Source organism: Haliotis rufescens, unplaced genomic scaffold, assembly GCF_023055435.1.
Source record: "Haliotis rufescens isolate VD_foot unplaced genomic scaffold, xgHalRufe1.0.p SCAF_4, whole genome shotgun sequence".
Lineage (NCBI taxonomy): Eukaryota > Metazoa > Mollusca > Gastropoda > Lepetellida > Haliotidae > Haliotis > Haliotis rufescens.
Window position 1 is genome coordinate 8,780,843 of NW_025964112.1, and position 14,983 is coordinate 8,795,825.

General features: G+C 38.5%; 1 protein-coding gene across 1 annotated transcript; it reads left to right on the top strand.

Moving 5' to 3' along the window:
• The first annotated feature begins 4,333 nt into the window (after positions 1-4,333).
• On the top strand, positions 4,334-13,640 carry LOC124135835. Its single transcript, XM_048382298.1, has 10 exons — positions 4,334-4,481; positions 5,134-5,335; positions 6,187-6,320; positions 8,113-8,242; positions 8,724-8,842; positions 9,450-9,624; positions 10,893-11,032; positions 11,452-11,551; positions 12,857-13,040; positions 13,479-13,640. Exons 1-9 carry the CDS (start codon positions 4,433-4,435, stop codon positions 12,993-12,995), a joined length of 1,188 nt encoding a protein of 395 aa, XP_048238255.1. The 5' UTR covers positions 4,334-4,432; the 3' UTR covers positions 12,996-13,040; positions 13,479-13,640.
• The last annotated feature ends 1,343 nt before the right edge of the window (positions 13,641-14,983 follow it).

The window sequence follows — 14,983 nt, forward strand, 5'->3', positions numbered from 1 at the left end:
TCGCTTGGACGGACTGCACCGGGTCAGGACAGCAAGGGTACAGCTGACAGCGTTATGGAAGGCCGACATGCTGCTGAGACGGCAAATAAACAATGTTACATGAGAAACCGTGAACAGAATGCCCCCACACGCACTCACACGCACGCACGCACGCACGAACACACTCAAGCACACACACACACTTCACTAATAGGTCGGTAGAAACTATAAAATTGTCATAAGAAAGAAACCAGAAACCATTAAAAGCTCCCCGTAGTGCAAGCATGCAATACCAGTGGCACTTCAAGGTAAATACCATGGCACAATAAGCAGTCAAGAGCTCCGTCCTGTATCCCTTTAGTCGTTGAACAGTCCACGCGGTGCGTATGTCTATTTGGGAGTTCAACTGTTGTATCTGTGGTCATAGGTCGCAAGGAATAATTATTCAAATGATTACAAATGTAACCTTCACAAATACCGACAAAACGCCGCGACTTTGCTTCATCTATCCCGAGAAGGGGGTGCCTAAGTGTCCTATCCCTAAATATCACTATGATGTTTTATATAAGGCAGTTTATGCATTTCATATTGTTTTCTCAGTAAACCTCAGATTTCTTTTGATTTCATTTGTGAAACGGCTCATAATTGTTTGAAAGACTCATGAATGATGCAGATTATTTGTGACGCACAAAAGGAAAAGAACATGCATGTCTAGACATTATCTTGACTTTACCACAAAATGTTGAAATCGTACGCGCTGGTTGTGTAACATTTCTTGAACTCTCTTATCAAAGTGGTCCAACACCTTTGCACAACTTCCAGGAGCGAAGAGATATTTCGATGATAACGAAAAAACAGTCCATACTTATCTTTGTTTTCGTGTGTATGTACTTAATTACATATGCCTATCTTGTGAATTGTGGGGTGTTGTTTCAGACTACGACACATCACGCTGCCGGTAATTCTTACTTCACGATAAGTGATAAGGAAACAGAGACACACGCCAGGATTACCATCTGTCAGTTCTAACAGTTCTACTCGCAACCTCGTCAGTGCTGCAAGGTTAAGCATTTGGTTTTCGAACATCCAACATTTGCTTTATATTCCGTATTTTAATACTGGACCTAAGTTCGGAACCAACAGGTACATTATGTAAGGAACACATAAGTAAAATACTAATGATACAATGTACAATCAGTAGAAACAATATGACAATTGTAACCTCACCTTCCTTTCGCAAAGAGAAATGCTGGTTCCACAGCCCCGTTTGATTATATGCTTTCAACGAATGATGTCTTGCTCTTTCCACGCAGCTTTGGACAGTGTTTTATGCCATATCACATAAATTTGTGAGGAAAGCACAAAGTGATGCAGATCCTAGACGTTTACCATTTCTGTAAAACCGGATATAGTTTTGAGACAATCAGATACAGAACACAGCTCTTGATCAGGAGATTCTTGGATTCGAACCCATGATCCATTTCATTTAATGTTAAGATATATGTTTCACTCTCATCATCGTCAGATATAATAAAACCTTGCAAAATACCAGTTCTTGCATTTAAATCTCCTGCATGTATAATAGAAAGATCTTCAAATTTACAAAGTTTCTTAAGTAAACATTGCTAAAGATAATCAATACCTCTAACATCATGGATATCAGTCTTTGTTGACGTAGTTTCAGGATGTACGTAAGAAAACAAAAGTAAAGTATCACGTGGTAAACCAAAAAATACGTGATCAAGTATTATAAATATACAGTCGGTACAAGTTAAATCAACATGTTTAACGCCTTTAAGAAGTTCATATATAAAGAGCGACACCACCTCTGGTATTGTATTCACGAAAGTTTATCATAATATTGGGATTGGGGAAGTTTTTTTTTTATATCTTCTTCAGAACAGTTGCTCCAAATTTCTGTTAAACAAAACAATTCAAATGAAGAGCAAAACCCAACGAAGGAATTGTTCTTCAACTTGCGATTCAAACCGTTAACGTTCCATGACATGAGCGAAAAGTTTCTTCTTTTACCGTTACAATCCACGGCCCGGCCGAGATCCCAGCTGTAAGCGCTACGCGCGGGTCCGCCCCCACCATGACCTCCACGTGAACGAAACGCGGGACGGCCGCGGCCGCGACCTGCTCTGAATACCGTTCTATCAACCTCAACTGGCCTTTCATTTTCAAGGTCTTATGTGAATACCTTTCCATTTTCATAAATCAGTTTATCAAATCTAAGCTTACATTTCTCACCAAGTGCCTTTGAATCATCCATTATTGTTTTTAACATTTTATGCTTATTTCTAACGTTTTATGAATAGTCTTCCGAAATACTGTATGAAGTACCTTTGAGTCGTTTAGCATTTCTAAGGATAGACTATTTCGTACCATAGTCTCTTAATTTGATATTGAGAGATTTACTGTTATTCAATCTATGACAACGTTCAATTGCTATATCTGAATCACCCATTTCCAGATTGTCCTTAATGATGTTACGTACTATATCTTCACAATCTGTCCATGTCTCTGATTGTTTCTCTTTCACAACACCGTGGAATAGCAGATTATTTCTACGGCTTTGGTTTTCTATATAGTCCAGTTTGTCTGTGACTGAAGACAATGTTGATTTTAGGGTACCGTTTTCTTCCTCGAGTTTGTTACATCTCACAGACAGGGCGTTAACGTTGCTAGTAAGAGAGTTAATCGACTTTGGCAGATACATTCTTTATTTCGGATAGAAGCTTTTCAAAGTCTGAAGTTTCACATTCCTGACCCGCTGTCAACTTGAGCTGTTTCGTGTTGGTTGTACTGTTACGTGTTTCAGGTCCTGGGTTAGGTTCGACGCCAGAACGCAGCAGTAACATCGATATGATACTCAACACTTTATATGAAGTCGAAACATCATCTCGAGTGTACTTATTGTAGCTTTTGATAAATCTGCAGGGTGTTGAGGAAGGAATCCTGATGCTCTCTGGACCAGATAATACGACGGATCCGGAACAGAGAGAAATTTTTGGCAGAAGTGTATCCTAAATTCGTGACATGTAAACAAGGTCGAGGTATCCGTTTTGGGGAATGGATATGGGGTCTGGTGTTGGGTTCTGTGTGGAATGGGAACGTATTGCGGTTGAAAGTGTTGTTGATATGACCCATAATGAAGTGAGTAACATAATCGTGAACGTCACTCGGTAAGCCAGGTCTGTAAATGGCGTCCACTTTTAATTGGGGTCATAGGGTAGGATTTTTGGAGTTTTGTCCCTCTTGGTGACAAAGACATGTCTTGAAGTGGTCAGAACCTTCTTTCCTTTCTTTGACTTACAGAAACAGTTCTTGTATTTCACTGTTTTGGCTGTGGAGAGATATACACATTTAGCCACAAAAAGTTAGGGGTATTTTATAGTTATTAGTAATGACAGATTCAGCAGATTCGATAGAATTTGTATTTCTTTGTAGTGTGTCTGTGAACCCTGCCATTGAAATACCAAACGTTCTCGATCACGGGATGGGTCTTGAGACGATTAATTAGAATAGCCTTTGCTTTAATGTTGTCATCGGCTAAGCCTATTGACATGTTTTCTTTCAACTGTTTCCTTGTTTTGAGGAGTCGTACAATTCCGACAGTATAGTCGTCAGTCAAGTTTGTATTTGGGGAAGTGAAATTTTGTTATTTTTGTCATTTGAAACTTTTTCGGAACATGCGTTTAGTGTACATTGAATTGCAAAGTCGGAGAAAATTCATATATACTTCGTTGATCATTGATATACCTGAAGCTTAAGATGAATTCGGAGGAGAAATTCCGATTCATGTGCATAAAGAAACCGATCCGCAAGAAGGGGGGCACAATCGGTGCCCGTTGAGATGCCTACTTCTTGCCTAAAATGTCTTACCCCCACATTTTACATAGATTTCATCAATGATGATGTCCACCTTTTCCCATATTGTTTTCTCAGTAAACTTCAGACGACATTTGCTGTCATTTTTGACAAATTGGGCTGACCTCGAGAGATAGATATGCAATTCTATCAATGGTCACCATGTTTTGTAACAAAACCCCTATGGATCAAGGAATGAAGTTTTCCTAAGTTTTGACAGAATTGAACTTGATCCTTATCTGAGATTGTAAATGGTCAAGCAAATCCTTTGAGTTTTAGAGAATCCACATTAATAATTCCACTTCCTTATTGCATTAAAGATAATGGTTAATCTTCAAGACAGGAATTTGGTGGTACATTTGCTGTACCCAGAGATATATCTCTCTTTGTACAGAAACAAATGTTTCTAGTTCAACGCACACTGTCTTGCACAATACCTTTTATCTATTTTGAAAGTATGCCATGATTGTATTCAGGCAGATGTTACAGGCGACACGGATTCCCACGTGGGTGTGTATCAAGCCCTGCATATAATATATGTGCAGGGAAACGTGTATGTTCATTATAAGCGCTGGCAACCATGAGGCTCTTGTTCCTGTTCGTGTTCCTGCTGTTTTCGATGGTTTCCGGTAAGTTTATTTACGTCTCTGCCTTTTGAATTAGTTAAATGGTTAAATGGGATATTCACTCCATAAACTGGGACGACGTGGTGTCATCAAGTATCATTAATCTGTTGTTACTATTCGCTGGATACTGGGTCCTGGGGGTGCTTGGAGAGCCTATAGGATTTTGCTTTTGCTGAAATAATGGATCATGCAAACACGAACACTATGATTTATGAGTGTAATTGTAACATATATTTCTCGTCTAATTTAGGGCGGTGGAGTAGCCTGGTGGTTAAAGCGTTCGCTCGTCACGCCGAAGACCCGGGTCTGATTCATCACATGGGTACAATATGTGAAGCCCATTTCTGGTGTCCCTCGCCATGATATTGCTGGAATATTGCTAAAAGCGGCGTAAAACCAAACGTACTCACTCACTCATCTTATTCGTGTTATACTGAGAACATCTTTGGTGTTATGGCGACTGAAACTCGAACCCTATCAATTTCTTGCGTAACCCAGCACACCCTGTACCATCGCAAAACGTGATACAAATTTGCAAATCTCCCGAGCACTAATATATCTGTTTCTTCCTGTGAAAGCTAAATTTTAAATGCGAGGATGTTGATTTAGCAATTAGCGAGAACAAATTAGAAGAACTCATTGAATAATTTTCCAGGGAAGAATGGAACCTCAGATGTGATCGATTTCTCCCAACTATTAAACTGCAGCGATCCATCATCTATGCTCGTATTTGAACAAAAGTGTCTTGATAAATACGGCATCGCACTCAAAGTGCCATCCTTAAGCGAAATCACCAACTCGTCCGGAGCTGCAATATTGTCTTTGATAACCCCAGGTTATTTAGATGACATGTGTAGGTTAGTATGAGCAATTCATATAATAACACTTTAATAACATCAACAATCATACTGCTTCAAATGATGATTGTGAAATCATAATAATCGTGATAATTGAAATACTACCACTATGATTTTAGTGCAATGACTGCTGTTTTACGCCACAATCAAGGATGCCCCAGTATCAATGTATGAAGTCGAATATTGTCTTGGCAATCTGGTGACTGGCGTTGTTGATGCATGTCATCGAATCCCAATTGCTCATGCTGGAAATCAGCTTGCCTGATCTAGACTCAATTATTTGAAGATTGCCATCCTGAAGCTTGAATATTGCAAAACTCAATAAAATCAGACACCCCAGTAGGTTCATGTCAGAACGACCTTTCATCCCATCAATCAGCTTACTAGATCGGGAAAGTGACAGTTGGAAAATGTTTTCTGATCATGCAAACTCGAAATGGTAATACGAGATATTCCGAACGACAGTAAAGAGATGTACGACTGATACCATAAAAAGATCGTCTACGTCTCGCTTTAAAGGGTAATAAACATTTAAAACAGAAAAGAATTGTCCATAGCCCGTAGGAAGTACGTGACCTTAAATGGGATGACCTGAGAGCATTGTTTAGCGGTTGGTGTATTTCTAAGTGTGGTGCTAAACAACAAACAAACAAACAAAGTAGTATTTGACATTAATCCTGCTGTTGGGGCTATGTTTCTGCAATTGGGTATCTCTTGATTATATGATACAGAATATATGATACATTCACCTTTTTCATAACGTTGTTGCAAAACATATACGAAATTATACTCGTACATATTATTCATGTTGTCCATGTTTTAACATTGTCATTTGACGATACTTGTTTCAGGAATCTTGACAGTTATGGGAAAGCGACTGATTGTATTAATAACATAAACAGGAAGTGTTTAAACCTGACCGACACGTTGATGACGGCAGACAAGATGAAGAAAATGCAAGAATACGCCTGCGGCAACAAGGACAGTGAGTATAGCGTAATTATTAACCACTTGAATGTCGTACAGACAAATGAACTGGACACAGTTGTTTCCGGATCCTAGCCGTTATGTCAATCATAGACAATAGTAAACGCCAGAGAATAAACAGACTTGATTATCTGCTCAAACAGATTCAATTGGTCTTAAATCGCCTCTGATAATGTGACTTGTATCAGTGTTACGAAGTTTCCAACTTGAAACGCAAAGCTAATCCTAGAAATGGGTTTGTACAAGCTAAAATTGTGAAATAAGTAAATGACCAAACACGATTAATGTATTTTATTCAAAAATACAGTTTTATGTTTACAATCAAAACAGGCAGTACAATGGTCAAACAAATGGCAATAGCAGTAAGTATCAGGCCTCACAATATATTTCCGAGCACTCACGAATGTCCAGAAAATTTCAGTCGAATGTCGTTAAACAATGCTGCCTCTATTTTAGAATCAAATGGTGTTGGAATTCGGTGCTTTCAGATAGGTATCCCGTCCGTACTTGATAGGTAGATAAAATGCAAGACAGTTTGTAAAAGACCTCGAATCGCACTCTTGTCGCTCTTATATAGGTACAACCATCCTTCTAGAAACTGTCCAATCCTGAATCTTCTCGAATGCTCAAGACTGTCATGTTTGTCAACAACCAAAGGCTCTATGTCTTTGAAAGGCATTTAGATGTGATACGCATAAGGAAGAGAGGATATAGATGTCAACTTCTTTATCATGAGGAACACAACGTTTCTGAGTATATTCTTACTCCTTCATCAGGTGAATGAATGCCATGAGGCAGAGCGCATATATATGTACATGTAAGGACAACAAAATTAAAGTCCAATAACAACTTGGAAAATGAAACTGTTGGTGGTTCATGAAATGTGTAATATTCTGGAATGTTTAGGGAAATGTATGTTTGTCTAAGAATGTTACTCAAGTTTAAAGAGTCAATTCCCTTTTATGATATGAGGGATGACTTCAACCTTTCAATAGTCACCTTTTGTTGAGCAATATTCCAGCAGCCCCAGCCTTTGGTGTCGACATTTCACAACTTTAGTAGTACAATCGAGCATGCTCTTTCCTTCAAAGAACGTTATGCGACCCTTGTGCAAAATTGTTTGATCAAGGTTACAACATTCAAGGCCACATTAAAGCTTTCCAAAGCCGTCCTCTTTCCTTTCTGGTTACCATAAAAAAAATTCTGTTGTAAGCTGAGTAACTCTCCAACATATTTCTAGCCATAAAAGGGACATTGAAAGCCACAGATGCGTTTTTAGTTCGACATGACAAGTCTTCAAAACGTTTTGTGCAGGATGTATTAGATGTAAAGTTGGGTTAAATTCAGGATTAGTTATCAAAACAGGATACGTTTTGAAATTTGTGAACCACGTAAGATGTGTTCGAAAGAAAAATGTTCGACATGCTTGTCTGAAATATATTGTTTATTGATAAACCTCGATAACTCGACCTTCATAAACTGAATAAATTGTTCAAGGGGATGTACAAGTCCTTTTGGCTCTGTGAAATCAAATCACTCGAAACTACAACCAGCTCTATATATTTTGATTTACTCCAGTACTTCGAGAAATGAGGTTTCTCGGTGCACATATTCATTTTATTGATGTCAATTTGGTTTCCACCTTAGATGTTAAGAAACTTGCTACCTTTTTTAACTTTACCATAGGCATCCGTAAGAACTTATACCAGTACATAAATAAAACAGTACTGTTTTTATAACCCTTTGCTGTCTAGTTGTTTAACTATTAAGTAAGTCATTGTTCCTCAAAGAGCTCAACATGACCTGCATGGTCGAAGTGACGTCTAAAACAGTGGACTGTGCCGATGTCAGCAGTTACATAACCACCAACGATTTCCTTCACCTCAACTTTACTGAGTTGATGCACAAGATAGATTGTTTGTGAGTAACTTGTCGTCAAATACTAGTATCCTTCTTTAAAATGATACAACCCGTGTGCGTGAGTGCGTGTATTTATCTCATGACCACCATTCTAAGTCTTTATGGAAGTTCACAGGCAGGAAAACATTTGTGTAATTCACATCAGGCCTGATTAAAAGATTATTAGATTCTTGCAATCCTTTTTTTCCCAATAGTCGTACATGGTATTATAGAAAGGCTGATTGATATCCATGAACAGGTTCTTCCGATATTTACTTTTCCCAAAAACTATAAATCATCGAATCTTTGACATTCCATCATTAGCAACTAGAAGATATCAACCTCATTAAGTCTTTACATGAAATACATTACATTACAATACCAAATCCGTTGAAAGTTAATTTGATGTGTCTTGTACATGAAACAGAGCTATAACCCCTCACAATCTAATCAAAATCTTAATTATATTAAAGGTTGATTTCATTTGAATTATCTATGTCAGGTCACCACTGATGTCGTCGCTATGTGCCCGAAAGTACATGCCAGCCTGTGGCGAGGCCGCACTCCATATGTATGAAGCAAACGTGCCAAACAACACAGACTGCTCGTCATTTGCTACAGGTTCGTCACAACAGGACTGACAGACATCCTCACACACATATGATCAGTAAAACAGCAGATGGATTAAGGAGATGTAGTTGTGTGCAAAGGCTATTAATGAACATTATATTAACTCTGTTGTGTGTTGAGTAAAGTTGTAAATAATTAAATATAGTTACTAGTATATACGATCTATAGCCCAAACGTTAAACTGTACCTGTCATACTCTTAGGGATGCTGGCGACAGAACATTATATACTCAACATTTCTCAAAACCTAACTGTCATATCATTTTGGTGTTGGTTGACTGTAAAACATTCTTATTAATTTATTGTTGCAAGTGCTTTAGATCGATGCTCATGATGTCAATCGGTGGACTATCTGTTCGAGAATCGATTATTTACAGACCGCCATCATATAGCTGGAATATTCTAACAATCAACAAACAGACAGACAAACAAGCAATATATTCTGAAATAAAGAAATTCTGGTATTTGCCATGTGTATACACATTTTCTGGTCGTTTCATCAAGTAGGTTTGGGAATCATTTATAAACAAGCCTTCCTGTAAATACATGTACCATGGCATATTCCTACGACTTGATATTAATTCATTCACTTCCGTCAGGCCCAGACATCACCAGCGTGGACTGTTCCACCACTGAAAACATCCGAAGCAGCTACCATCAATGCTTATTGTACAACAGTGTATTGCTAGATGTCCCGAAGCAACTAACAAGTGAAGGCACTAGCCATTACATTATGAACGCTATGGCAATGAGTGAAAGCAAGACGATGTGCAGGTATATGTATTTTTAAGAAATCGCTTACTACCACCTCGAACTCCTGTAGTTACAAGTGTCTGTGTTCAATATTAATATAAAACATCAAAGCCCCAAAAACCAGTCTCGAGTATCCATTGGACCAAAAGGCAAGATAGCAGTTGATGGATCACGGAAAATCAGACATCGCGGGTAAGCGATTGATCAATATTAACAGTATTACAAATTTAGACATGAGACATGTGAGAAAAGTAAAGTTCTTTTTACTAATGTGCAATCTCAACCAGGATGACAGCGGTATTTTGACCGTTATATCTGAGGTTGCGCTGCTTCTCTGGCGTCTGTTATCTATCGCCGTCTTCGACATTATCCATAAACATTTTCTTGATGTTGCTTCAATTGTCGCCTGAAAGTGTACCCAGAATTTACGGCATGGTTATCCATCCGTAAAGAAGCGGAATTTCGTATGCGTACAGAAAATAGCGCATCTTCCCGAGGCAAGAGAGTTTCCACTTTTAAAGCCAGTTAACTCTCTTGCCTCGGGAAGATGAATAGCGCGGCATAGATCTTAAAGTCTCCAAAATATATTTCTACATTTTCAGGGTTCCTTTTAAAATTACGTATATAAAAACACATACATCTTTATCTTTTATGAACCAGTAACATTATTTGTCAATTGTATGTATTTACAAAACTTTAAGCATTGTGTTATTCGAATGTACATCTATTTCATGCTTCGGAAATACTTATTTTGAGAACTTTTAAAATCATTTTGCTTCCATTTACTATCTTCCGAATTTTCTTATGTAGAATTGATGCAAGCATTTTAGACATTTTAGAACATATATTACCAAACAAGCAGGTGAGCTACGTTTTTATGAGACAATACTATTGAGCATTTTTACACCAGGGACAGTTGACCGATATGAAATGATTTTCAAAAAGGGCACATTAAAGGGAACGTGAACTTATTTCAGAAGCAACTATCCCAGCATGAATTATAGAATGACTAAATAGTACATGTTACATAAACAGAATATACATAAACATACAGCGAGCTCCATAAGTTACGTTCTATATCGTACAGTAATCTGAAGAACTACCAGCTTACAGTGAACTGTGTGTAACATACACAGAATATACATAAACATACAGCGTGCTTAATAAGTTACGTTCTATATCATACAGTAATCTGAAGAACTACCAGCTGGAAGTGAACTGTGTGTAACATACACAGAATATACATAAACATACAGCGTGCTTCATAAGTTACGTTCTATATCATACAGTAATCTGAAGAACTACCAGCTGGCAGTGAACTGTACTCTGTGGGTACAGGAGCAGTGCAGTGACCACGTGACAAAGCCGATGGTGGCCGACTCCCAGACAGTGCAGGACGGCTTGGCTAAACTCTGCGGCCACATCCAGGGTAAGATATACGGCAAAATGTCCATCCGTTATTTATACGTGTATGTCTTTGTTGAGACTCGAGACGCACACAACATTAAAGTTCCATAATTATACTTGTGTAGAGGTTGGCATTTTCATTTTTTTTTAAACCCGGTGAGATTTGAAAGTCATTTTGAAAGTATACAGTGCATGGATACAATATATTTATTTTATTTCAAACTAGTATATACTAATTTAAATCCGGGATATAGAGTCATACATGTCTTCGATTTTTAGACGTGTTGAAGGTGGAATTTTTAAAACGGCGATATTTAAATTTAAAAAGGAAGAACTATGTATAATTTAGAAAAGGCATTCTTTTTTATTTAATTCAAAGTTGTATGGTATTTTTATTTAAGAATGATATAGTGAGTCTTTCTTATAATTGTCTGTTCCTAGATTTCGACACTCAGTGCGTACAGAATGCACCTAAAGCAGTTTGCGGCAGTGGCCATGGACTCCAAGCTTTGGATTCAACTAGCCCAAGACACCTGTGCGCGTAAGTAAATTTCATCAGAGATCTTTCGGTTTGAAGACACCATGACGGTCTGAAGAATGCTTAGTACCTTATTAAATATTTCTATGTTAGATCAATGGTGTATTCACGTGGATAATAGGTAAAGAAGTTGCATGCATGTATTGAGCTGCAAACAATATAGCAGGCTCTACCGTGTTTACAACCCACGGTGTCACTGGTAGTCCAAAAGGATATCACAGTATGACTGAACGCAACTTTAATCAGGCTGAACTCAGTAATATTCCATCTAGATGCATTAACCGGGGACCTATCAATAGTCGTGGTCAGTCAGACCAGTGGTTGATAGCATGAATAAAAATCCACGCCTGGATTGCATGATGACGCACAATCACTCAGGTGACACACTGTAACCACCAGATGTTCATTAAGTTTCTGACACCCATAGTATATATTGTAGCAAAACAAATAAAAGCGACAAAACCCTATGTATAACCATACGAATTCTCTATTCAAAGTAATGACCATTGTGATATGGTTATGAATAACTAGTGATGATGACAGTTGTTCCCGATGTGATCGTATTTGTTCCACCAATGACACCCGTCACAAACACGTGCAATGGAAAGTCAATGGTTGAGCTGAATTGTTTCGGAAATGTCTTCCATAAGTCTATCATAAACATTTTAAAAGCTGTACTTAGGCCTTGAATGTTGTAACCCTGATGTGCAGGAGTATGAACCTGTATTCAATCCTCAAACGAAGGAGATGGACTAGCTTCTGTAAAGCGTGTACTAAAGGTAAAACAGGACATGTGTTCCCTTTACGCGAACACCTTGTGTCATCTCTGACTCAGTATGATAATTTCAAATAAGTTTCACTTTTTGCCTTTTGCGCTTTATGGAATATGTCCGTAATCCAGACTGGTTATTTCCTGGTATTAACGTTTTCTTATTCACCAAGCTTTTAATAAGTGAATACGAATTTACACTAGTCAGAGGGGTACTCAAAGTACGTGATCTAGACCACCAGTTGTCGGACTTTAATTTCTTGTGGAAGCCTCGGTGGCTGAGTGGGTTAGATCGCTGACGTTTTGTGCTGGCGATTAGGTGCCTCACTCTGGCAAGTGTGGGTTCGAATCCCGGACGGGACTCAACCCAAAAAAGTACGAGAATCTGTACTTTACTAGGAAAGTGTTATCCCAAATATAACATTTGTTACTTTTAATAAGTGTCAAGAGTTTTCAGATTCCTTGCGCTTTTTTTATATATGATATTTCTACTCAGAATTGTATATGGTAACTCTGGAAGTGTTTCTGCTTGTTTTCAGTGCCACTAGTGCCACCCAGAAGTGTCTGGTGTCGGCAGTGAGCGGCTGCGGCAAGACGACTGTCAGCATGTACGAAGACCTCCTGCGTAGCCAATCCCCGTCTATGTGTCTGACCGCTGGGTCAGTCGTAATTGGCTGATGTAGATTATCAGTTACAGCTTCACGTAGCTTAAAGGGAGATTAAATATGTTCAAATATCTACATCAAAGTTGTTTTATGGTTTGTTATTCCTGGTTTGTCCAGGTATTATGCAAACCTATGTTATTGACAGTGTATTTAGAAGTGTAATATTTCTGAGGATAGAAATCAAAGAACATACCCGAGAGTTATATATTATAAATAATTATTGGCTGTTGTTTGACTTAAGATAACCACAGAACAAGAGTTCAATCTCTGATCGGGTTCTGTGCTAGCTGATAACACAATAAAATATTAATATGAGGTTTGTAAATAAAGCGACAGAACCCTTTCCATATCCAATAGAACTTTCTGCTTAAAGCAGAGTCGATTATACAAATCCGATCATATCATGAGCATGTGTTTATGAATCACTATAAAATAGTAATGATACCAGGTGTTCGCGATAAGGTGAGCATATCCTGCCCCACCGGTGGCACCCGTCACAAACACATGCAAAGGCAACTCAATTTGTAAGTTCGATCTGAATGTATTATGACGTCACAGATCGAAAATGCCGTGAAAGCCCCTTGACCCGTTGGGAAATTTGTATGTGTTGAGTTTGTAACGTATTTTAAGAAACTAAAAGAAAATAGTACAAAAGAAAGTCCACATTTAGGTTGTTTGCCAGCCCGGCTCTTGGGGATGGGTGTGGTCGTCCTTCCCCCTTCACACAGGGGGCGGGGACCTGGGATGACAGCAGGTGCTTGTACAGTTCGGCCGTGCTTGGACCACAGGATTCCACAGAGGCTTTCATGCAGTCGGTGAAGGTTTGGATGATACTGTTGGGTACAAAAAAAAGGAAATTGGTTCATACACTTTCAACACATTGCTCCATGTTCCAATCTCGGGTCCAGGTGAAGTTCCCGGTTAGAATTTGGGCTTTTCGTAAGACTATGGGGGTCTGGTTGTTAGGCTCGCTGCCTTGGTTGTCGCATGCCATCGTATCCTAATTGCGTAAATCGATTCTCATGATGTCAATCACTGGCTTGTCAATGTCGTGACGTTAAAGGAGATGGTACGTACATCAGAAATATACACATTTATGTTACTCCGAAATCAGCTGTAACTCAATGTACATTCTCTTGCCAAATACCCTGAGTTCTGTCTGATTGTTGACAACTTTTGTTATATCACTTGCCAGGGGATAGATCCAAGAACAGGTATTACGGCAGCTCGGTGGTTTACGACGACACACTATAGCTGCCAGAATCCGGTCGTTGTGTGTTCGAATCCCGGGTTTGAAAGCATTAGGAACGGGACACGGAGCACTGTTATACATTTATATTTAAGTTATAGAGTCTGGCCACCCTTTAGGACAATAGAGGACCAATCTTACAATGGAATCCCCACGGGTCTGTTTTATCGAAGCACTAACAGTACATTATTTACCATATTCACATAACTACAAAGCAGTAAGAAAACGTACAACTTAAAAATGTTATCCATAGAGTTGTTCGATTACTTCTTTCACACCAACTTCTAGAATGCCAATCAAACAGCTACAAAGCTGCACATGTTTTAATAATGCAATGATCAGACATATCCTCAATCAACATGTTATCTATCTACCTGCATATTTGCTCGGGCGTGCTGGAATTAACCATCCTTTTCTCACAGGTGCTCTGGTCGGCGTTCATCACACAACCGGAGGCAAAATCTAGAAAAACAACATACGATAAACTCTAACTCAGGGTCCAAATCTATGTCATTATTGTTCAATCAATTTTAAAAGTTTATTACCTTGATTGAAATGTCTTTCTTAAAGAAATATACAAACTAAAATCTGAACAACTGAAAGTTGAGCTACCATATGAAAAGTGCCACTGCACTGTAGCTCACCTGGATATGTAATTCATGATGCCAACAAAGACAGACTCTTAACAAAAATTAGTTTTCAATATTTTCTGCTTAAATTCTAAACTCTGCATAAATAATGATTTAAACAGA

What these genes read in the sequence shown, in the direction of transcription:
- LOC124135835 (XM_048382298.1), top strand. Translation starts at nt 4,433, where the DNA reads ATGAGGCTCTTGTTCCTGTTCGTGTTCCTGCTGTTTTCGATGGTTTCC. An exon ending in GCTGTTTTCGATGGTTTCCG is followed by an intron (nt 4,482 to 5,133) that starts GTAAGTTTATTT and finishes ATAATTTTCCAG; the next exon opens with GGAAGAATGGAACCTCAGAT. An exon ending in GAAAGCAAGACGATGTGCAG is followed by an intron (nt 9,625 to 10,892) that starts GTATATGTATTT and finishes TATATCATACAG; the next exon opens with TAATCTGAAGAACTACCAGC.